The 25369-nt window shown below is 39.0% G+C and overlaps 1 protein-coding gene across 1 annotated transcript in view; it reads left to right on the top strand.

Moving 5' to 3' along the window:
- Pappa (pappalysin 1) overlaps positions 1-25369 on the top strand; it is a 244114-nt gene that overhangs the window by 102524 nt on the left and 116221 nt on the right. The window contains 2 exon segments of the mRNA XM_027400262.2: positions 11573-11701; positions 18799-18890. Coding sequence (XP_027256063.1) covers positions 11573-11701; positions 18799-18890 — 221 coding nt within the window.

Below are 25369 nucleotides of genomic sequence, written 5' to 3'. Positions count from 1 at the left end.
TTTATCCGATCAATTATGTTCTTGATTTACAAATATACATATTTAGAAATTTTCCCTGAATTAGACAAAAGAGCAAACCTCAATAAATATTAAGGAATTAGTATCTTATATAAAATGACATTTTATGTTTATTTTGATCATATTGTTTCTGTTAGCCAACATACAAAGAGTCAAATAAATAAAAAGACTAAAATTTTCAGCTGATGAAATTTATGACTAAGCAGCAATAATTTTATGTATGGTATTACCAAACAGAATTCAGTAAAGTATTGACATCTGCACACTCATGGAAACACACATTGCTCTAGATGGAAGGTTACATTATTCTAGCTGGATTGTTCTAGAATGAGTGAGGAATTTAATATTACATCATCTACTACTGGTAATCTAAATGATTAAATTATTTGAATTTTGAGTTGGAATCCTTTGCTAGACATACATATAAATAAATAAATAAATAAATTTGATGGGCCAAGGTTGTAGTTCAATGTAGAGTGCTCATCTTAGCAGGTCTGAAGTACTGGATTTGATCCCTAGCACCACAAAAAAAAAAAGGTAAGCATCATTTTTTTAAACCAAAGGGTCAAATCAAATCCAGAATGCCCAGTGGTCTCCTTGATTCCTGGTAGACAAGACTATAAAGGAAAACACAGGGCTAAGGATGTGGCTTGGTGGGAGAAGAACTCTTCCTTAACATGTGCAAGTCCCTGAGTCCAATCTTGAGTACTTGAAAAAGAAGTATTAGAGTATTAAAGGAAACAAACAGCAAAGCTCTCTTTCCTCTTCTGCTGAGATGACAGAGTCAACATGTAATTGGAACTAGTGAAATAGCCCATGAAGACTACCAAACAGTTTTTAATTATATCTTAATTTTTACCAACCCTGGAGAATTACAATACATATAGATTTCTGTCTGTAGACAGAGCTACAATTAATTATAGCACTGACATCCATAAAATGTCTAATTAGCAGTGTATTCCTAATAAGTAAAATCAACACAATTTTTGTCAAAAACAAAAAAGCTTTAAAATGTTGCATGAAAGAATACTCAAGCAGAGTAGTGTTGACTCACACCTTTAATCCCAGCACTCAGGAAGCAGAGGCAGGTAGATCTCTGTGAGTTCAAGGGTAGGCTGGTCTATAGAGTGAGTTCCAAGACAGGCTCCAAATCTACACAGTGCGATCCTGTTTCAAAAAAAAAATACTCAAATATATGAGATCATATGTTGCATGACTTAATGGGAGGATTTAAATCAGAAAGATGCTCTTTCTCCTCAAATACATCTATGTATTCAATAAAATTGGAATAAAATCCCATTAGACATTAAAACACAACTTTATACTCAATAAAAGAGCAAATAATCTTCTGAAGAAAGAGAACAAAATTTAGAATGGATTCATAATACAGATCAAGATTGTTAGATAGATAATACAAATTAAGATAGATTTCTACTGACAGTATGATCATAAAGTTAGACCTCCATGCTAAGAAAATTATTTAGTAGGTAATGTGTTTTCTGTGGAAATATGGAGGATCTGAGTTCAGATCCATGACACCCACAAATAAGCCAGGCATGGTAGTGTGCCCCTGTCACCCCAGGGCTGAGGAGGCATAGGCAGGCAAATTCTAGGGGCTTAATACATCACCATTCTGGGTGAAACCAGCTCCAAGTTGAATAAGAGATTCTATCTCAAAAACTAAAGAGGAGAAGCATTGAAGAAGATTATCTGAGGCTCATCCCTGGCCTCTAAAGGCAAGCACAGTCATCATGGGTATGTACACACACAAATACCCATGCTAAATAAATAATATGACCAATGAAGTGAGATAATGCATAATATTTATAAAAAATATTTATAAAAAAACAAATTATCTGTTAATTAAAAGTAGTTGGAGAGCTGGAGAGATGGTTCAATGGTTTTCAGTACCTATTTGCAGAGGATCCAAATTTTATTCCTAGCAGCCATGTTGAGCACTTCACAACCACCTGCAACAACAGCTCCAGGGATCCAAGCCTACATATGGAGTCTGTGGACACCTGCACTCAAACATACTCACACTTGCCCATACCCCAACACAGACACACACATAAACACATCATTTTAAAAATGCATATTTTTTAAAAAATTAAAGAGGCAATCTTATGATATTAGAGCATAAATCATGTAGGAAACAAAACCCACTGTCCTACAAAAGAGCATAAGCAGAGAAGAAAGTAAGGGTAAAGACTTAGAATTGGCATTTTCAAAGTTGTAACTTATAAATAATTCCATCCAGTGTCTGTAAACATACTACTTATTAATACAGAAAGCCTGGTTTTGAAAAGGCAATAGGATGAATAGGCAATCCATGGGTCTAGAGATGTATGAGGCCAACCATTATATAAAAGTTACCCAGGCTTATTAGTAATGAAGCAACAACAAAATAATACAATAATTAAATATAATTTAATAACCGGCCGATTGGCAAAAAACTAAGTGTTTGGCAGAACTGAGTCCTGGCAAAGACTGAGGCAAGGGGAAGTCTGTTGGTAGGCTTGCTAATTGGTGCAACCATTTGGGAGAACAACTTGGCAACATGTAATAAATTTGAAAATGCAAGTACTCCCTGCCTAATAATGCTATTGTTTGGTGTATTTCTTTCAGAAAACTCTTGTTCTGTGTCCACAGGAATGTGAACACAATTGTTTAAAGCAACACTGTTGAAAATAACAAACAAAATTATTAAGTAACAATGATATTAAAAGAATTAACCTAGATTCCCATCACATAAAGAATGACTACTGAAAGTGCGACTTGTTTGTAGAGTAGTACACTTATGGAGGTGAAAACAATGAACAGAATCCACTTGTATAAATGGGGATAATCCCAAAACAATGTGGATGGAGAAAAGGCTACACAATGATGGCTATAATATTAAAACCGTGGCCTGGAAGTGGTGTGGCATGCCTTTCATCTCAGCACTCAGGGAGGCTGAGGCTGAGGCAGAGACAGGTGGGTCTCTGTGAGTTGTAGGCCACCCTTGTCTACAGAGTAAGTTACAGGACAGCCAGCCTGTTACAAAAAACAAAACCTCTCTGAGGTTTAAGATGTGTAAAAACTTATATAAAGCAAATTTATATAAAAATAAAACATAGCCCATTGTAACCTTTGACACAGATGAAGAGGAAGTCTTTGTATGATTGTTGATGGTTTCTCCATACTTTTCTGTATAATTGATATGTCTTCTAATTAAAACAGCTGTAAGAGTTTCTGTGAACTCTCTGGCACTTCTTCTCAGACCTGAAAAGTGATTGTTCCTTCCTTTCCCATTCTTGGCTCCAAGCTGGTATCTGGAGTGCTTAGGCATTACCCTCTGACTCTTAGCCGTAGGCTGGACCAGGATGTTTGGGATCTTCCTGAGCCAGAAGCAGCCTAGGTGGTCTCACCATCATATCTTCCAACTCAAGACAGTCTGGGTGGTAGGTTTTGACCTACACCCATTCTTAGTACAGAATTTATCTATAGTGGCAGCTTCAAACCTGTATAAAAGTCCAAGCCAGGAAGATGGAAGAACACATTCCTCATTAAATTGTAACTCTAGATTGACAATCTAGGCATTACATGTCTCCCAAACTCTATTTCATAGATGAATAAATGGATTCTCAGGGAAGTACTGGTTTCCCACAGCCCTAAGTCAGTGACAGTATTTAAAAGAGAATGTGTGTCTTCTGATTTCTATACCATTCTAAGTGGATTTCATCTATAAGCTCTTCTAGGTTGCAGATTCTCAGTTTTAGTTTCCTGTCTGTTGTATTTTCAAGTACATTACATCTGGAAACTCTGCAACTAAAATAAACACTGTCTTGAGATGTGATTAGACAGAACTCGTTCAAGTTTCTGCCTATGGCAAAAGCTATGGGCAGGTAGTTTATTCTTTCCTTACTGTGTTAGTTTCTTCACCTGAGATGGTATAATAATAACAATTGGTCAAGGAATATTTGTTCTGATTGAAACTATAGGCACAAAGTATAAAATGTCTCTGGCAAGTCAGAAACAAATTGAAAGTGTAGTTACAGTTGTTTAAAAGGTAGAGTTTCAGAGAAATAAAATACAGCTTTAACATAGAGACCATCTCTAGACACTGTGACACATAAATGCTGTGATATGGAAACAATAGGCTATTGATGAATAATAGTCAAGGTGCTCAGAAACTTCCTGAAAGAAACCAAGTAGGGTGTTACCATAGTATCAATATGATCTGTCTTCTATTCCTCCTACCCTATTGCCATACTTTTCATCCCATGGTTTCACTGAAGTATGGGGCAATAGTAACACACCCTGATTTGAAAATTAGGCTCCAGGAATTGTAATGACTTGATGATGGATTTTTATAGGTAGTAATTGACCCACCATAATATTAACTATGTATCAATAATTTTAACATATGCATTTGAAAAAGTAAATATCTATTTCTAGCAATATTTATTTCTGATATTAGATACTCTCAGAAAATAAATTGATATCTAATATAAAATTGTGTCCTTTCAGAATTTTAAGTTAAAATTGTCATGTCTACCTTTCAACAATTTAAGTAAGCTAATATCTGCTCATTTGGAATTTACCTTTTTTTCCATACAAATTAGTCACATGTTTTAAAACAGTGATTGATATATATTATATTCCTTACATGAGGACTTATTTGGTGAACATCAAATTAATTTAATTTTGGATCAATTCACCTCATAATAGGAAATTGTGAGGCTTCCCATTATATCTCCTTCTATCTGGACACCTGTTTGTAAATAATTAATTAGCCAATTACATTATTATTATTCTTTTAATTCTAATGTATTTTTAAATACATCATTCAAACTTCAGTCAGTACTAAATATATAGCAATTTAGTTATAATGCTAAAATATGGATTGAGGGATAGATAATCTTATATACATTTTAACATGCCCTTTATAAATGTCTGCCTTTTAGGAGTGAGTGTTCCAAGGTCGTTCACACACTGTATAATATCTGGCTGTAGGTCTCTATATTTGTTCTTATCTGATACAGGAGCAAGTTTCTCTGATGATGGATCCATGAAGCACTGATCCATCAGTATAACAGATTGGCATCAGAAATAATTTTATCATCATAAATATATTTTTCTTTTAATTCAGTATTATTTGGCTTTACCAGAGGAACTTTGCTATGTACTCTGAGGTTCTTGGCTTCCTTAGAAGTATCAGTTATGGGTTGTGTCTCATGGAGTGGACCTTGAGTCTCCATCAAATCCCTTCCCTAGAGCTCAGGCAAACCTGTCAAAGAGGAGGCAGAAGACTATATAAGAGCTATAGAAGATGGAAAATAGCAAGTACATAGCGCTCCTTAAAATAGCATGAGCAAACCTCATGTGAAGTCACAGACATTGAAGTAACATACTATGGACCTCCATGGGTCTGCACTAGGTCCTCTGTATTTATATTTTGGCTTCTACTTTAAAGTTTCACAGAAGAACATGACTGCAACCCCTCAAGCAATCACTAATTAACAATAGCACCATAATTAGCAGTTGCATATTATCTTCAGTACTTTTCAGTTGCTGTGATAAGACACCATGATGAAGTCAATTTATAGGAGAAAGAATTTCTTTGGAGGTTACATTCTCACAGGTTTGGACTCTATGACCATCATGGAGAAGAACATGGAAGCAGGGATGTAGGCATGGCAATGGAGCAGTAGCTGAGCACTCATGGCTTGAGACACAGTGATGAGACAGAAGGTTTTATCTGGAAATGGTTTCAATATCTAATTCTTTAAACCTAAGGATGCTTAGACATCTGGGTTTTTATATTCTTTCCTTAAATCTTACTTTAAATTTATTTATTTGTTTTATAACCTGACCAAAGTTTCCCTTCCCTCCTCTCCTCCCATTCTCTCCCTCTGCCTCCCCTCTGCAACCCACTCAATCCACTCCTCCTCTATTTCTTTTCAGAAAAACACAGGCCTCCCATGGACACTAACAAAACATGGCATATCTAGTTACAGTAAGACTAAGCCTTGTATTAAGGCTGGGAAAAGCAACCCACTATGAAGAATAGGTTCCCAAAAGCCACTAAAAAAGTCAGAGACAGACCTTGCTCCCACTGTTAGGAGGAGTCCTACAAGAAGACCAAGCTATTCAACTGTCCCGAATATGCAGAGGGCCTAGGTTGCTTTTTTATATTCTTAAGATAATGATGTCAAAATCTAACCAATTTCTATGTGTGATTATATTGTATATTTGACATATTTTTCGGTATAAATTTGAACACATATTTACATGCACAGAGAGAGAGAGAGAGAGAGAGAGAGAGAGAGAGAGAGAGAGAGAGAGAGAGAGAGAGAGAGCGAGCAGATTCCCAGTTCATATCCTAGCCGGGTCTACCATTCAAGGTAGCTTGAGCTAGCCTTGAAATTGTGGCAATCTTCTTGTCTCAGCCTTCCAACTGCTAGAATTACATATGTGAGCCCCTATACCCACGTTTATGACAATGTCTCTAAGGAGGACTGTTGAGGAAATCGTGTTAATGAGAAATGAAAGCATTTTCCTCAATAATTGAAAATGCAAACCTAAGGCAAATATGTCATTTGAGACACTTCTACAGAAGCAATGGCTAGGTCTTGGAAAGACTGTTTTAAAATGGTATGCAAAGGATGCACAAAGCAGCCCCTCAATAGTAGCTGAATAATCTATAATACGTGAATATATTAACTAGATATGCAAAAGTAATCACATGTGGAGTTTGAAAACTGATGATTAAATATTAATGAAAATTAATGGTTTTTAATGATAAATTTAAAGTAGTATTTCAAATTCTGAGAAATCAGAAATGGTCAAAATAAAATAATCACATCTCAGATAAAAATCAAAAAGATTTAGTTCCCAAAAAATAGAAAGAAAAGTAAAAAAAAGAAAAAGAGAAGGTTCAGTTTTGTAGAAAGCTCCACGGTGCTGTGGAAGCTTCTAGAAGGGCAGAAGAAGGACTACTAGAAGTAAGAATGTGGGAGAGAGAGTTCAAGAAACAGCTTGAAACTTCAGCACAGCTGAAAGTAGGGACCTTACACTATCTTTCTGCTTTTAGACTAGCTGTGACAAAGATTCTACCCTCAACCAAACAAGTAAAGTCTTCCACACTCCAGTCTGTCTTTCAAAAAGAAAGATATCTAAATTATTTTTTTTTCTGAGACATGGTTTCTCTGTATTGCTTTGGAGCCTGCTTGTCCTGGCACTCGCTCTGTAAACCAGGCTGGCTTCGAACTCAGAGAGATCCACCTGCCTCTGTCTCCTGAGTTGTGGGATTAAAGCCATGCGCTGCCACTGCCTGGCTGATGTCTAAGTTCTTAATAACCTGTGTGGCATTAATTTGAAAGTAAATGGAAAAATAATGCAGATTTGTTGCAGGAAATTCATAATCATTCTAATAGCAATTGTACCTCCTAATGTTTCTGGTTTCTGTCTCCCTTTCTGGTAACTTAGGATATTAGTCCCTGACTCTGATGGTTGTTATTGGGCTTCAAAGGGATAACACAAGAGCCAGAAAGACATCTGGGAAAAGGTCTATGAAAATTTCTCCATGAATTGTTGTGCATGCTGGTACTGAGTGGGTCACTTGGTAGAAGTCATTAAGAAACAAGTTTTACCCCAAGGTAAATAAAGACCTGGTTTGTAAAATTCTCAGAAGTTAGAGTGGGTCACCTTGAGGAAAGTAAGGTGTTTAGCAGTTAGTGTTTTCCAGTGAATCCATACAGATGGACTGTTAAAGACTCTGCAGTACAAAAGGCAGAAGGCAGCCCCATATCCATGACTTTGACTCACCAGGGTTATATGTATTATCTAACTCTTCACCTCTCCCCATCAAGGAGTCCATAGGATAATTCCAGTGACTGAGAATGTTGCTAATCAGCTGTTGGTAATAATAGCTCAGCATTTCCTACCTGTTCTTCATGAGCTGAGGACACAGGTGCAGTGTTTATGTTCTCATATTCAAGCTGTAGAAAAATGCTATTTGTTTTGGCTTAGAATTAATTTGAAGTAGGCACAGATTGTATGTATGTATGTATGTATGTATGTATGTATGTATGTATGTATGTATCCCAGGGCTTTCTGGATGAAAGCAATGAAGCCAGAACACAAAAACATGCTCGCTTACCTACAAGTTGGTGATTGCTGAGGCATGGAAATGCTACAAGAGAAGCCAATAGGGCTAGAAGGAAGATATCCACAATAGATTGGCTGATCACATTAAATATTTCAGCTACAAGTCACTTATCATATCACACACAGAGACAAACACAGGCTCATGCACGTATACACATACACTCACACACACACACACACACACACACACACACACACACACACACAACAACAACAACTTGAGAAGCACTGTTCATTTTAGCAAGCTTTTCTGCAGAGGGCCTCCATCCATTCTGACAATGAATATATTCCCTCTGTGACCCAGATGTAGCCTGAAGCAAATTCCTTATTTTATTCCAAAACGTGGTCATATTTGTAGTGTACCTCCATATTTTACAACTTGGTTTGCTTATAGGAGAATTCATGTCGTATTTATCTTATGCCTTCATGTATATTCTTAGACTCTCACCATTGCCCCTTTCTTACTGTAGTTTTGGAAGAGTCACTCATTGGTCAAGCCATAGATTAAGAGTCAATAAAAGGGGTATTTTGGTGATATCATTCTGGGAGTTTGCAATACAGCCATCACTTATCTATACAATATCCTAAGCTATTTCTGCACTCTCCCACTGGATGTTCATCTCCAGACTCTTGTAGAATCCTGAGGGATGTTTAGTTTGCCCCCAATATTAATAGCTGCTCCAGTGCTGCTAACACAAGCTTTGGAGATAAAATGTCTATGATTTTCACCAGGGTTATGTCCTTCACAAGAATCTTTCATTGCTCATAAACTCTTAACTATCACTACAATGTGTGTCAGGAAAACTTCATTGCCCATTGCCCAGGCACCCTTCAGAGCAGCTGAAATAACAGATGGGCAAGGAGATCCTGAGATTTCCTGACCTCTTCCTCCTTTGACTCTGGAATCTCCTCAATAACCTTTTGTGGGTTTTCCCAAGGTACATTTTTATCATAAAAAGTGAATAATTAACACATAAGTCAATGCAAATGAAGAATAACATATCACTTTGAATACTACCAGAAAATATGAGTGGAGATGCGGCAGTGTAGAATTCACACAAACATGCTTTTGTGTTAGTGGATAGTTGGCAGTAGCCAGGTTCCTGAGTGAGGAAGCCTGGACAGGCCCTGGATGTCTTAGATGCAATTTTGGCATGTTGGAAGTCTGGCAGGTACCAGGCTCCGGAACTGTTATTCCAGGACAAGACCCCTCTCTTCAAGAGATGTGGTTTTAAGCAGGCCTGTGGGGATAAAGTAGGCAAAATATAATATATTACTCAACCACATGCATTGGAAACAATTGGCTTAACTTCTCTATGCCTCTTATTCATCATCTATAAAAACAACATAAAAATATGAGTTCCTATGTGAGGTTGTTTTGATTCTCAAATAAGCAAATATATAGCAAGTGCATAGCCCAAGGCCAAGATTCAATTAATGAATGCTATTGTGATTTAAGTAAAGAGTATGAGTCATGGATAGGAATGAGGGGAGATGAGGTTAGTCTCTAATAATACAGCATAAGGAAGAGGCTTTCTCTTAGGCAGTGGAGCTCCTGCACAGGTCTTTAAAGGTGGAGAAATGATCCAGTAATGTTCAGAGGATTTGATAGGCTCCCTCCATGTTCTGTGATCTTGCCCATCCAGTCTTTTACCAGGATCACTTCTTCTCACACACTCTCATTGCACGGATCCCACACTCTCGGCAACTCTTCTGCAAGGATAGCTATGCAGTTCAAAGTCCAAAACACTTAATGCTATACAGTTATCCATCTGGTAAAGGCTGTTTTTATTGGTCTATGTTATAATGTAGTCCATTGTGCTTAATGAAGAAGCTTAACCCAGTACATAATACAGATTATTGTATTACTAAATGTGCCTTTGATTTTTTAAAAAAAAGCAGATTGAAGGAGTGTAACAATAAGTCTTTACTCCAATCACCTGAGCCTTGCTACCACGTGGGTGTTTTTGGCCAAGCCACCTGAGCTCCACCCTCAGCCATGTTAAGGTCCCAAGTAACACACAGAGACTTATGTTAGGTCTTTGCTACTTTGGCCAATGACTAGTATTTCTCATCTGCTAGCTCAGTCTTAATTTTCAACCATAATCATAACACTTATCTTATGGAGGACGCAGGCCTTGCATCTTGTCTTCCTGGTGGTTACATAGTGGCTCTGTAGAGAAGAGAACAGACAGGAACAGCAAGAGGATGACTTCCTGTTTGTCCCTGCTTATATATGAGTCTGCCTGTATCACAAGACTTCTTTACTACATTCCCCAGAATCTGCCTTGACTCCTAGTCCCACCTATCTTGCTTTGCTATTGGGCAACACTACTTTATTTATCAACCACAAAAAAATAATAAACATATACAAAGAAGGACATTCCCCATTATCTCCTCTTTTCTGTCTAAATAAAAAGAAGGGTAACAACTTTTTATAATAACTGAAGAAAACTGTAACCATAACTGTCTGACTTCAATTCCATCAAAGACCACAGAAGGATAATGTATAACTCTAGAATTGACAGAGACATCTTGCTACTTGGACAGTCACCCAAAGTTCCTCTGTAATTTGGGGGCATCCATCTTCAGCCATAGACCACAGTGTGTCTGGCACACTTCTCCATTTCATCAGGAACCCTTCAGGACTGTTCTTCTTGTTTTGTGAATTCAGTAGTCACTTTCTTGTGGGTCCTGCATGTCCAGTTTATACAGCAACAAACAGTCCAAGCAAGAGCAGTTTCTTGCCCAAATGGATAATCTTGCCATGTTGAAGGCAAACTCCATAACAAGTTTCTTCAATGCCCATCCTCCTTTATGACGTAATTGGTGTGGCAGGAGCAGTTGTGTCTCAGTGTCAAGAAAAACCCTAAACCATTTAAATGCCATATATTCTGTAGGTCTCTGGAAGGATTGAAGAATATCTATTCATCTCAAATACATCTCTGTATATCTAGAAAACCTAACTAACCTAACTGTAGGTTGTATCTATTATAAGTGACTATATAATCTGTATTTAATTATGCATATCACAAAATTGACCTAGAAGGAAGTCGTTCCTTTCCCTCTTCCTCCTGCTCTCTGCTCTGCAGTTTCCATGTGTCCCAGGAAGAGAACGCCAGCGGAAGGTGTCCTCCATAAGATAAGTCTTATGATTATTGATGATAATTAAGACTGAGCTAGCAAGTAAGAAATCCTAGGGATTGGCCAGCAGCATTGTACCTAATATAAGACTCTCAGTGTTATTCTGGGTGTCCATGTGATGGTGGGGCTTGGGCAGATGGAGTAAAGTCTTATTGTAACAAAAGAGTGTACTAAAAGGTATCAATATTTCATTCTCTGCCTATCAGCCCCAAGCATTATACTTGTTTTAACTAATGGGTTCCTTTGCATTTTTCAGGGATCTGAAACTTGGCAGTGTGTACCAGTACCAGATTATCACCATTTCAGGAACTGAGGAGAGTGAGCCATCACCGGCTGCCATATACACCCATGGAAGTGGGTACTGTGGTGATGGCATTATCCAGAAGTAAGTAGGTCCACCCAATGAAAAATGAGTTGGGGGGGGGGAAGATAATTAGGTAAAGAGATGGACAAGGTGCTTGCTTAGCAGAGCAAAGGAGATGCTTTCCTATGCATAAACTCTGAGGACCTTGTGCTCTCCAATAATCTGTTAGTCTTTAAGCCATCTCCTGGCCTTGGAAGAAAATTCAGTGACTGTTTCCACACACATTTCTCAAGTATATAATAGACAATTTAGCCAGAGATCCCACTATGTGCTTTCTATCATCTGCTCTCCATTTTGGTCATTTTTTAAAGTAAAGGCATATGCCCTCACTACACACTTTAAAGAAATCTTAAAAGAAATCTTAAAAAAACATTTCTTTAAACCAGGCATGGGTTTACACCTAATCCCAGCACTTGGGAGTCAGAGGCAGGCAGATCTCTGAGTTCAAGGTGAGCTTGGTCTATGGAGCCAGTTCTAGAACAGCCAGGTCTACACAGAGAAACCCTGTCTTGAAAAAAAAAAAATCAAAACTTTTTTCCTTAAAGCCACATTTGAATTTAATCACACACACACACACACACACACACACACACACACACACACACACTGAATCATTTGAAGTGGGAAGATCCACCCAACTTCTAATCTGGATCTTGGATGTGGGCTGATCCCACACCCAATGTCTCCTTTAAAGTGGAATTTTGTTGACCCAGTTCCTCTGCTTAAAGCATGCTTTTATATTAAATAAGCATGCTAACATTTGAAAAAATATATTTCTTTGCTGGCTATCTTTTATATCTGTTAAAAGTGCAATCACCATTTCTGAAAATGGGCCAAAAGCTCACAAATATCACCAAGTATTGTAACATACAATATCAAAACTATAAACAAACACTAAAGAATATTCTAGAGTGAGTAGAGAATCTGAAAATGAATACACTGAGGTGAGCAAATCAAGATGTGTAAAGATTTCAATCCAACTAAAAATTACGATTGAAAAATATGAAGTTGTATGGAAATATTATGCATATATATGATATGTCTATTCCTTGCCTGGCAAACAGGAGCAAGAAGTCATAAACCCTTACCATCAACTTCTAATTGAATCCTTCTAAAATAAGCACAAAACAATGAGATGCTGGCACAAAATGGAGTGGGTTTTTTCCTATATAAATGAAGATAAGACCAAGCATCATTCCAAATTAAGTGTCTTATTGCTCCCATTGCTAGTGTTTTATTTGCAAGGGACACTATCGATAAAGTCTAAAACAATCGGCATGGTTAATCACATGTGTTATGTGTGAGATGGCAAACCAAGCTATTGGCAAATTCCTTCATTAAATGGCACTGTTGGGTGTCACATAATATTTTTGCAACCCAGGATTGCAATTGCTATTTTTGTTGGGGGATGGGTAGTATGAAGAGTGCATTTGCTTCAGGGTTGGGTGGAAGCAATGATGCATAGCCTACGAATTAGCTCTCAGGTGTGGTCGGTATATAAAACAAAAGTGTTGTATGCCTATGGCTTGTGCTTGTCTCTGACAATAATGCTGGGGGAAGAGCAGCTGAATTTGTTACTGGTGATTGTATGGGAGGTGATGGAAACTAGAAACCTCCATATTTGGAAGAAAGGAGCAACTAGGACTAGATTTGTACTTTTGAAGGTAAAAGCAGTTAATACTCAAAAACCCACTGACAAAGACATAGGCATTTGATGACAATATCCTGTCACTTTTAAAGATTTATTTCTATTGTATGTTTGTGTCCGTGTGTGTGTGTGTGTGTGTGTGTGTGTGTGTGTGCGCGCGTGCGCGCGCGCGTGAGTGCATGTGTGCATCTGTCCCAAATGCAAGCCTGGTACCTGCAAATAGTCTAGGAAAGAGTGATGGATCATTTGGAACTAAAGTTGTGAGCTGCCTGATGTGGCTGTAGAGAAATGAACCTAAGTCCTCTGTCAGAGTAGGAAGTGCTATTAGCCATTGAGCTATTTCTCCAGCCACAGCAATATGCTCTCTGCTCATGATTTGGTACTGAAAGAAATACATGTCATAATATGAACAGGTGAATCCCATTTAATTTCATCTTTTCTGTTACCATGCAAAGAGATAGTAGTGTTCGCAAGGGTCCCCTGACCTACAAAGAAGTATGTCAGCAACTCATGGAAAGGTAATAATTTACAATTTGAAAACTTGAAAATGACATATTCACAATTGAGAACCTAGTTTCATTGGTATAGTTCTTGCTGAACATACTCAAAGCCCTGAGTTAGATATGTATAAATCTAGCATGGTGGCACATACCTCTACTGCAGGGGTAGAGATCTGAAATTCATGGTCATCTTCAGACTTTCAGATAGTTTGAGGCCAGCCTGGTCCCATCTAAAAAACAAAACAAAACAACATTTTATTAACAATTCTGATTATTTAAACAAAGCAATTGACTCATTATCTGAATATAATATGCCAACTTTATATTCCCTAGGTAAAATATAGTTTACATTAGGAAGCAATTTTGCTTTTCTGAAATAGACCATGTAAGAGTTGTGTTTTCAGGAATAGCAACACAGCCCGCAGAAAAAGGTAATTGCCAAATAAGTCTGGTGATGACTTTGATCCCCAGAAACTACACAAAGGCAGGAGAGAACCAACCCCACTAATACATATGTAATAATAGTAATGATAATAATAGTAAATGTTAAAGGAGCTGTGTTTTCATGATTAAATCAAGTTATTTGATACACAAGAATTTGCAATCAATTGTAGAGGAGGAGATATCCAAGTTTTTCTCTGATATTCTTGAAAGTATTCATTTTGCCATTTTAAAATAAGTGATATTTTGATAATAAAATGGATAAAGCCAGTAATTATTTCCATAATTCCCAGTTGTTTACTGAAACATACATATCAGGGATGTATATTTGTGCCCTGTGCCATGTGTCATTTCAAAACAGAATTACCAATAGTAATATTGAAGACATAAAAATTTTTAAATCTTAAATTATGGCACAAATCTGCTGGTTGCTAAGAATTTGCAACTATAAAACTATAAAGACTGATACATGTCTGAGGGTGAAGTCTATGATGGATTGTATGTATTTAAAAATACAATAACAGAACATGGAGACACTCTTGGTGCAACAAAGCAAGGAAAATGTGCCAGCTAATAGTCTCTCTTACACTGAGAGGTCAGCTCCAAATTCATAAGTCTGTGACTGGTGAACCATTGTTCACTGGTCCAAGATCACACAGTCCATGTAGGATATCCACAAAACACTACAGTCGTTTTGAATTTTGACTGTAAATTTGACTGTAAATTTGAATTTTCTAATTCATCACTGTCTTAGTTAGGGTTTCTATTGCTATGAAGAAACACCACGACCATGGCAACTCTTATAAAGGAAACATTTCACTGGGGCTGGCTTCCAGTTCAGAGGTTTAATCTATTGTCATTGTTGCAGGAAGCATGGCAGCAGGCAGGCAGAAATGGTGCTGGAGCAGTAGCTTAGAGTTCTACATCTGGATCCACAGGCAACAGGAAGAGAAAGAGACACTGGGCCTGGCTTGAGTATTTGAAACCGAAAGCCCACTCCCAGTGATATATGTCCTCCAAGAAGGCCACACCTCCTAATTTCTCTCAAGTAGCACCATTCTATAATGACCATACACTTATGTAGGGAGCCGTTCCTGCAGGCACCATCATTGTAATGGAGAATGCAGGAACGGCTCCCTACACCTACACACTTAGATATATGAGTCTCTGGGGTTCATTCATATCCAACCATCACAATCATAAAGAGTGTATCCAGATTTTGAGCCTTAACTTATAGCTCAGTCTATCTATATTATAGACATATACAGCTGCATTTGCAGAATACTAAAAACAATGTAAGAATTCAGTGGCCTAAAATATCATCATCAACATTAAATTAAAACATCATTTACAATTTAATAGTTGTTTTTAAAATTTGTTTACTTAGAATCAGAACCCTGCATAGATATCAAATATTTGGGTTACTTTTAGTAAAATGGAGTAGCTACTCATTCATGCTTGGCAGAAACATGAATCTGACTTATAAACGTCCTATCGAAAAATGAGGAAGATAGCTCAAGTTTAGCTAGAGCTTAGAGGGGGGGAAAAAGTGTGGGCAGTATGGCTCATCAGGGAAAGCCTCTCTGCCAAGCCTTCTCCAAACCCCACAAGGAGGAGACAGAACACATTTCCCTAGGTTGCCCTCTAATCTCCACAAAAGCACCTGAGCACACATGCACTCACACACTAAACTAACGAATGTAATTTAAAAAAAAGAACATAGAATGACAGATGCAAGACTCGCAAAGACCCTTAAGGGGTAAGCACTCTGTTGTGAATAGTCTAGTGCAATAGATTCTCTTAACTTCATACATAGTGTGCTGATGAAAAGACTGGATGGATACTATGATGGTAACACTGTGTGTGAACATTCACCAAGCTTCTACCACACACTAGACCCTACATTACATTATTACATACTTGAGTACTCTCCACAGCCATGTGTGATTGGGCCCATTGACATACCTCATAGTAAAATAACACACAAAAAGATTAAAGTACTTTTCTCAAGCATGCACACCTATTAAAAAGTAGAACTAGTGTTTGTACTAAGGACCTGATTCTCATCTGAATTCATCTCTTCATTTTAATGTCAGAAGAGAAGGCTACAAAGTTGGCTTGTAGAGGGGTGGCTACATACCATATCCCACATCCCAACCACTGTGGGCACTAAGCTGCAAGGATGATGTAGAGTCTGTCTCCTCCTTTGGTATGTCACAGCCTACTATAGGAACTCCAGTATTAGGCAAAGGCAGTCAGTTCTGTGACAGATGAAGCAAGATGTCTGTGAACACAGAGACTGATGCCTACCCACTCCAGCCTAAGAGGTCAAAGGTTTCTCAGAACTGATCTAATGATAGAACCATCATGCTCAGAAGATATTTGTGGTGACCCTAATGTTTTGCATAAACCAATAGGATGTACTGTTTGCGTGGTGATAGAAGGTAAGTTGCAAATATTGTTCATGGCTTAGGGAACCAGTCGAGGTTTAGGGAGAAGATTTCTCCCTACATGGAGAAGCTAAGAAGATGAAGGTCATTGGTGATTTCCAGCTTGTGAGATTCACTGGCAGAGATGTTGAACAGCAAGGAGGACAAACCTTGTAGCTCATGGTTTTTCAGACAAGAGAGAACTTGGGTGGCTCCTTGAAGATCAATACAATGTCCTAGGTCATCTTAAGGACTGATTGCTAGGCCCTATGGTGCTATTCTGACACCTCCTAAAGACAACAAACATTGCCTGGTGTTAATTGCCCCTGGTAAAAGGAAAAGTCTGAGACCCTTTCCATGCTGTGACAGTTCCCAGCTGGTCTCTGATTAGGAAGGGGCAGCTGCCACAAACTTTAGAGAGACCTCCCAAGGCAAAGAAGGAATGGATACTGACTCTTCTAGCATCTGCTACATACTACCCAGCATGCTAGACACTTTAAATAATGCTTCATTTTTGTACACAACTCTGTGAAGAAGGCTTAGTTATTTCCATTGTAACACATGAGAAAATGAGATTGGGCAGCTACAGGACCAACTTACAATAAGTATTTCTTGGGTAGTAGATATTTGTTCTGTGCTGTCCTACATAGTAGACACTAGCCATAGGCTGCAACTGAGTACTTGACATGCGGCTACTGTTATTGAAGAATGAAATCCCAATTACATTTGCTTTCAATAGATTTAAACTTATCAAAGATCAGCTAGACAAGCCAACGGACTTCAACAGATCATGCAGTTACTTTTGGAACAAGTAGTTCTAAGCTTAAGGTTATTTTGTTTCTAAAAGGATGGGAACTTCCCAGAAAGCAACAATCTATCTAGTTTCCCAGATGGGTGATCTTTTTTTCTCCTTGCCAAAGCCTAGTTTGAGGGAAGGGAGAGGAGTGCTCATTTGCTGCCTTTTTCAACCTCTGCAAAATCATCATTAGGTGGTGGAAAGCATTGCAAGAATAGTTCTCAAGATTTCTGGACAACAAGAAACAAAACTCTCAATGGGGGGAGTAGAACTTTCTAGTTAAAGGTGACTAAGCTGGGGGATGTAAGTAAAAAATGAAAAACAGTCTTTTGGTGTATTGAAGGGGATAGGAAAATGTCAGCACAAGGAGGGGTGAAGATAGAAGGCCCTTCAACATTTTAACTCTTTACAATTAAAAAGAATATTATAAACAGCAGCGAGTTTGATTATTATTATTAATTATTAGATATGTCAGGCACAGGAGCTAGCCAGTCATTAGTTAATTTATTCTTCCATTTTTTACTATTCATTGTCTTATCAGTTTAAAGGACTTGAAGTTTAAAAGGATAAGGGCTGGGGAGATGTCTCAGGAGGTAAAATGTTTGCCTTGGACTGTTAGTACATATGTAAGGCTGGGAGGATTTGGGGATTTAGATGTCCAGCACCACAGAAAGAAAGAAAGAACAGAGAATTAAGATTTCACTCAGTGCTAAATTGCTTGCCTTGCTAGCATGAGCGCCTGAGTTTCATCCCAAAGAAGCCACTTTAAAAAGACAGGTGGAAACAGTTGGCTCCCTGGGTTGCTGGTCATTGAGCATAGCCTAATTAGTAAGCTCCAGGCCAGAGACTATAACTAGAATAGACAATGTTCCTGACAGCAACAACACACCCAAGGGTGTCCTCCTAATTCCACATGCCTGTGCACCCATGTGCATAGGGACCTGAAACATGTATGCATGCATATACAGGTACTCATATGCATATGTGTACACATGCAGACATACAACACACACACACACATACAAACATAAACATACAGACACGTAAAAAAGAAATGTCAACATGATGGCCAGATTTGAAGCATAATTGTCCTTTGTCATAAAAACACAACTGAGACTAATGTAATCATGTTTTCAAAATCTATACCTTCTGTTTATTTCATTTTGACAAGGAAGTGGACAATCAGGGAGAGAGACTTGTACAAAATCTCACAGAAGTTCCACGATCCCTGTGAGTATCGTTATGTTTTTAGCCTCAGTTCTGAAGATGACTTGCGATATTCCCCTTCTATATCCATTGTGCAGAGGCCAAGGAGAAGAATGTGATGATAGGAATAAGATCAATGGTGATGGCTGCTCCCTTTTCTGTCAACAAGAAGTTTCCTTCAACTGCATTGGTGAGTCTTTGCCATATCTTTGGCCTTGGCTGGTTGTTCAATTATAATAATAACAATTATGATGAAATAAAATACACTCATTTTAGTTCACATTTATCAAGTATCACCTGTGTGACACACACTGTCATAAGCACTAAGAAACACAGAAGTGGAAAAAAACAAAGTAAGACAGAAGGGTGAACATTGCTGTCCTCAAGAACTCTTGTCCTCATAAAGGATGACAATGACAGGTGACAGTTTTTATTATACTTTACATTACAGACATTATTGGTTTCCTTCATACCAACTGTCTAAGATGGCTATTGTTATAGTATATCATGTGTAAGTCTTTTATTCTTTAGAGGTGAGAAAAATCTGAAGTCCAGGGGATTACAAAATGTTTTCTGAATCACACTGATCGGCAGAGATTCTGGAGAAGGTTTGACTTAATCTTGATTGTGTGTGACTCTCAAGTCTCTGCTCACCCTATTCCATACACCCTCCATCCAGCTGGGGGATCTACCTGCTGCCTAGGCCTTTGCTTCAGATTCAAGCTGCACAGTCTCTGAGATCGGCAGCACAGGACAAATAACAGACCAGTCCGTGCTTAGAAAGCAAACCTTCTTTTCCCACCTTTACCAAGTCCGGTGGGAAATATGTTTTCCTCTGCCTTCTCAAGGAGTCTGGCCTATCTTGTTGTTTCAACCCCACTTGGGAGGCCCTGTCCAGCCCCAGGGCTGGTAAACAGACAGGGGGTGGGGGCAGGGATGGAATTTTGAGCTGGCCCAGATGAGATCATGCTTCCTTTAAGATGCAAATCGATACCTGAAGATCAAAGGTCCTTTGGCTAATCCCTTGGGCTGGAGGTGAAAACTAATCACAATTCATTTGCAAGTACAAAGGACAGAGGTGCAGTATCTGAAAAGGGACTGGGCAGCTACAGAGGGGATGAAAACCGAGGTGGGAAGATTTCTCACTGAAAGGCAGTTTTCCAGGAGGACTGTGGGGAAAGAGATGTCATCGCATCTTTGCATCTGCAGTGCATTAAAGTGCTGGGCTTAGGTACTCTTTCTCCTAGTAGACTGAGGTCTGAGGCGGAAAGAAAGACATAGTTTACTGTAAATTCCATTCTGAGCACATTTATGGCTGGAGCACCTACTATGCATCTCCTGCACCAAGAAGGAGCTGAGCAACACAATGGAGATTCTATGCAAATGAATGTGGTTAGAAAAAAGAAGACAGATTGAGGAAGGGCTTGAATTTTCTAGGCAGAACTTGGCCTCATTTTTTTTTTTTTTAAATTGCAGAAGACATTCTCCCAGATTGAGAGTTGAGTGTAGCCCATTGTGAAAGCTTGATTACGAACTAGACTAGTGGGGTGACAGTAGAAATGTTAATTAAAATCAAGAAAAAAGCTCGAGATCCAATGCTAAGGACTTCCATAATGTTGACCAGTTTGGACCTAAGTCTCTTTCCTCTGAATGGAAATGATTAGATGACGAGATCTTTGAGAATCTGCTCTTCTACTCTATGGGTTCCAGTGTGTGTGGTTGAATTCGTCATAATTGTAAACTTTGCGTGAAACAACCTTGGCCTTGGCCAACCATCACTGATCCCATTCTATGCCAAAAAAATACTTAGTTATTTTACTTAGGAGAATCCAGTATGTCACTTTAGAACTGCTTTGAAGAAAGTAGGATCTGGGAAACATGGGATGTTCAGCATGGACCCTTAAAATAGATGCTTGGAGTCAACATTCCTGTACTGTGCTTTAGAACTATTCAGCAATACGCAACAACTGGGAAGATGCTTACAGTCCACAGACCCGAACTAGTAGTCGTATATTTGAGGACCCACATCCACTCTCATTGTTCCCTTGTCTGAAAGCTTCCAGGGCACATCAGAGTAGAGTGGGTGAAAGAAAGATCCCAAATTATTATCTGTCCCTTTGGTTACAAAAATTTTCACTTGCTGGTCTGTCGCATTAGAGGTATTCAATTATTTTAGTCACCAGAGACTGGTACAGAGAGTAGATGGAAATTAGGATGGTATTTACCTCTTACCAGGAAGTGAACTGAATATTAAATGTAGAGTGGTAGCATTGAGAGACCCTTCTAGAAATAGCACTAAGTGGTGAGTCTAGAATCTGCTTTCCTTGACTGATTGGCCTTCACTTTTCCTTCTCCTTTGACTAAATCCTCAGGATTAGAAGTTTTAAAATGTGCTCTCTAACATTTGTTAAGGAAAAGAAAATGAAGGAAAGAGTGTTGTCCAGAAGATGAGACCCGATTCCTCCTGAGTCCATCTTACAAACCTATTCTTTACTAGGTTCTAAGTGTTCTGTTGCAGGTAGTATTTGATGACCATCTTTTATATATCAGGCAAATTTGTAAACTATTATTCTCAGGATAACTTTTTTATGGATCATTTTTACAAAACAAAAAAAGGAAGGCTTGGTATAGAAGATAAACACACAGGGTTAAACTGTATTTAAAACCAGAGTCTGGCTATGTACTTACTATGGGAAGTTACTTACACAAGACTTCACTCATCAGTCCTCATTCAAAGAGCTTTGGGGGTTAATCGGAAATTTATTATTATGAAACAATTCGTGTAATACTTTAATGGAATGGAATACATAGATGGTGTCAAAAGAAGTCTTTTCTTTCACTTGTATAGAGTGATGTCTGCATTAGAGTAAAGACATCAGCTGTACCCCTGACTGGTCATTTAGAATTCCATGATAGACACTTAACAGAGATACAGGCATTCCAGGCAGAATGGAACACATCTTAAGATTCCCAGAACCCAGGGGACTGTATTTCAACACAAACTCCAAAGCATGAGTCTGAAAAACTTTCATTTAAGAAAAACAGCTCAAGTATAAACAGGGAAATTTACACACACACACACACACACACACACACACACACACACACACACACACACTAACTTTAATGAATCAGAGATGTGAGACTGGAGTGTTGGGGAGGGCTTTGCTGAAGTGGACATTCTTCTTATTATTGTAAGTCAAGAATAGTGGTCAAGAAAATTGGCCTCCGTGAAAATGACTTAGGTTTACACCACAGCTTGGATATACAATGCTAACTCAGACTGGATATTCTCATCCAGAAAATGTGCAAGACCTAGGGCTCATGTGTGACAGATATCCATCAATGCCCTCTTTCTAGATATGAGGAATCAGAATCATTTTCCCAATGAGGTAGAGCCCGATCCTCATTGGAATAGTTGAAAATCTAAACTTTTTCCCTGAGTCACTAGGTAACTCCAGGTGGGTCTCACAACCTAGATTTACCTTCTACCCCAATAGACCAATCCACAACTTGGATTCAGAAGCCACTAGGGAATACATTTTGATGAGAATGCAGGAAATGACTGTATCCAAAGTACTAGAGACAGCATCTAGCATCACAGCTGAGGAGACATAGGAACAGGTATACTAGTTATTCCCAAGGCTAGTCTCAGGGCCAGATCTTCTGCCTAAAATTGACTTTTAGGGCAAGCAATTCCTAGTCTCCAGACCTCTAAGAAAGCCTTCCATCAGGTTTTGGATATTTCAAATAGCTTGTTTATTTTGCCTAAGCTAACCAAAGTTGGTTTCTGTTGATTATACCTTAAAATCTTAACTGAAAATATACCCTCACAAAGTAGGAGGAAATTTAGTAGCATTTCTTGAAGAGGCTTTCCTCTCTCATGTGAATGTGGGGAGGTGGGGTATTGTGGAAGACTTATCAGAGACAACAGACCTTTATGAGAGCATCACAGCACTGGATGGTGTAGCCCTATATTATGCAGTTTTATTTAATATAAGCCTTTGTGTGGCTCTTATTCCAGATGTGAAATACGAGATTTTTCATGTTGCTTATCTGAACCTATGTCACAGAGGTATGGGCCTATGATCCTACCTCAAGACTGAAGAAAGACCCCTGAATTTTCTAGTCTGAACTCTACCCTCTAAAGGCTTGCCTTCCTTCCTTCCTTCCTTCCTTCCTTCCTTCCTTCCTTCCTTCCTTCCTTCCTTTCTTCCTTCCTTCCTTCCTTTCTTCCTTCCTTCCTTCCTTGTGCTTTTCATTTCTGATTTTCCCTCTTCCATCACCTCCTGTCCTCCTCTTAGTTCTTGTCATCATTCTTCTCCTTCTCCTCCTCCCTGTCTGCTGCCTTTCTTTGCCACCCTTGTCATCACAGACCATTTAGAAGGGCTGTTTTCTGTGGGCCAGTAACAGCAGTGTGAGAGGGCGGGTGACAGATTTACGGGGGCATTCCCCTTCACTTTTCAGAAGCCCACACATCCGGAAGTATTCCCAAGGTGCCAATGTGTTATTGTGCAACACTCTGGTGACTTCCCTTTCCCACTTTCCCACCCTCTGTGCCCTGGTCCCCCAGCACATAATAAGTTTTTTATTAAAACAAATACCGCCCACAAAGACCTCTTGAGTAATGCCGACTCCATCCCCTTTGCAATGTGGAAATTATCTTGTCCCCTTTCCGCCTTTTAGAACTATAACACACACCAGGCCTGGGGTTTCCTTTCAAAACCATGGTATCAGTGAAGTGATAACTCCCCCAGCAGGCGCTGGCTGGAGGCATTGTTCAGCAGCAATGGGGATTCCTCCGTTAGGCACTGAGTCATAAACTACAGACAGCCTGCTGATAAAAGCTGAAGGAGGGGAGGTAATGGTCAAATTAGTCAGACAAAAATGTTCGATCCCCCAAAGGGATTGTACTTAGTCATATATCTTGAGGCAAAGCTGGAAACATGCTACCTTCAGAGAGGACACTTAAGCCCTTCCAGGAGATGCAAGCCTGGGTACCTTCATCTCCCACCCAGCATACTTCATGGTAGTCCTGGATAGTTCAGTCCAAGTCTGGGTTTAGTGGTGGACCCTGTTCATTCCAGCACCTTGGAACCTCAGTTTTTCCCTTTGTGAAAGGTTCCTTATGTTTTCAATATCTACCTAATATTGAGCAATCCTAGTTTCTGGTAGCTATTTTAAGTCTTGAGGAGGCTCAAACCTTGCTTGATGCTGATAGTCAAGAAAAACCAAAGCCATAGAGACCCCCCACATCAACCTGCCAGGACCGCAGGCATTCCCACTGAGTCTCTTTCTCTCTTCTTCCCAGCATCTCTCCCCCGGCAGCTTTCAGCATCACTTTGTCTCTCATCCCTGACAGGGCATCTCCACCCCTGTGTTAGAGTCAGGGCCAGTAACTCAATTAGCACTCCCTATAGCTCAGGGCCCTCCCTCTCTGTGAGGTAGATAAGGGGTAGGGGGCTGAAGATCAATCTGCCTTGCCACCAGTTGCTGGGAGGGCAGGGGGTCACCTAGCCTGTGGCCCCTCAGTCAGACTGTTCTGGCCTCACTGAGCCAAGGCAGGGAAAGAAAACAAGAAGATGAATCTTTGTGTCTTCTTGGTGGATATTCTGAGGAGAGTTTAGAACAACAGTGACTAAAAAAGAAAACAGTATCTTAGGCTAGTGAGGAGGGAGACAAAGGAGTGGGCTCTGCTGGGAGCTGCATTGCTTGTTATTTTTCTCTCTAACAATGTGTAACCACAATGGGCGAGTCCACCTCTCACCTTAAAAAGAAATAAATTTAAGACTCAAAATCAGACTTTCCTGGTTGCCTGGATTCACTCACATTTCCCTCTATAAAAATATATATAGTTACTTTCCCTTAAAAGACTTGCTTGAAACAATGTTTTCCTTGGCTTAAAGACAGGCCTTTATAAAAAAAAAAAGAAGAAGATATATAAAGGGTATGGCGATGGTGGTGATGGAATGGGATGTGCACAACAGTAGAACAGCAACACATATCATCATAGATACCAATATGGCATCTGGGTGAAATCCACTTTAAACCTGGGTCTCGGTTTTTTCACCAGTAGAATACCTTGGTTATCACTTCTACTTCTTAGAGTTGTTGTCAAAACCAAATACACTTACTGATCTGTGGGAGGGGGCTGGTTTACCATGAGTTCCATTCCCCAAGGCATGCAAGTAGAAAAGAGTTTGTCTGTGTTTAACATTTAAACTGGTGACACCAGTAGAGAGACATGAGTGTTTAATGTTGTTTTAGTAACACATTTCATTCAGAAGTTGTATCAATGTTCCCAGTAACTACAAAACATAGCTAAAGTCGTTACCCAGTTTGATGGAGGATAAAACAGTGAATCTGCAATACTATGTACACTGCCCAAGGCTGTGTACAACTACAATCAGGAGATGTGGATTTGTAACAGGTAGATAGTTTGTGTGTGGTCATCAGACAGGATTCCAATTATTAGATGCCTAACTCCAATGGTATTATGCTAAGAAACTCTCTGAAAAATATGATACCATTCAACCTTCCAGAGTATCCAGAAAATAGAGGCATTGAGTCAAGCTTTAGTGAATTGTTCAAAGTCTTCTCACCAGGTAAGACAGAGAACAAAGGTTGTGTCCAAAACCCAGATAAAGTTTTCAATGAGCAGGAAAGTAT

The sequence above is a fragment of the Cricetulus griseus genome, chromosome 2, assembly GCF_003668045.3.
Source record: "Cricetulus griseus strain 17A/GY chromosome 2, alternate assembly CriGri-PICRH-1.0, whole genome shotgun sequence".
In the NCBI taxonomy this organism is placed as follows: domain Eukaryota; kingdom Metazoa; phylum Chordata; class Mammalia; order Rodentia; family Cricetidae; genus Cricetulus; species Cricetulus griseus.
Note: the sequence above shows the minus strand (reverse complement) of the source record. Positions and strands in the feature narration are given on the sequence as shown.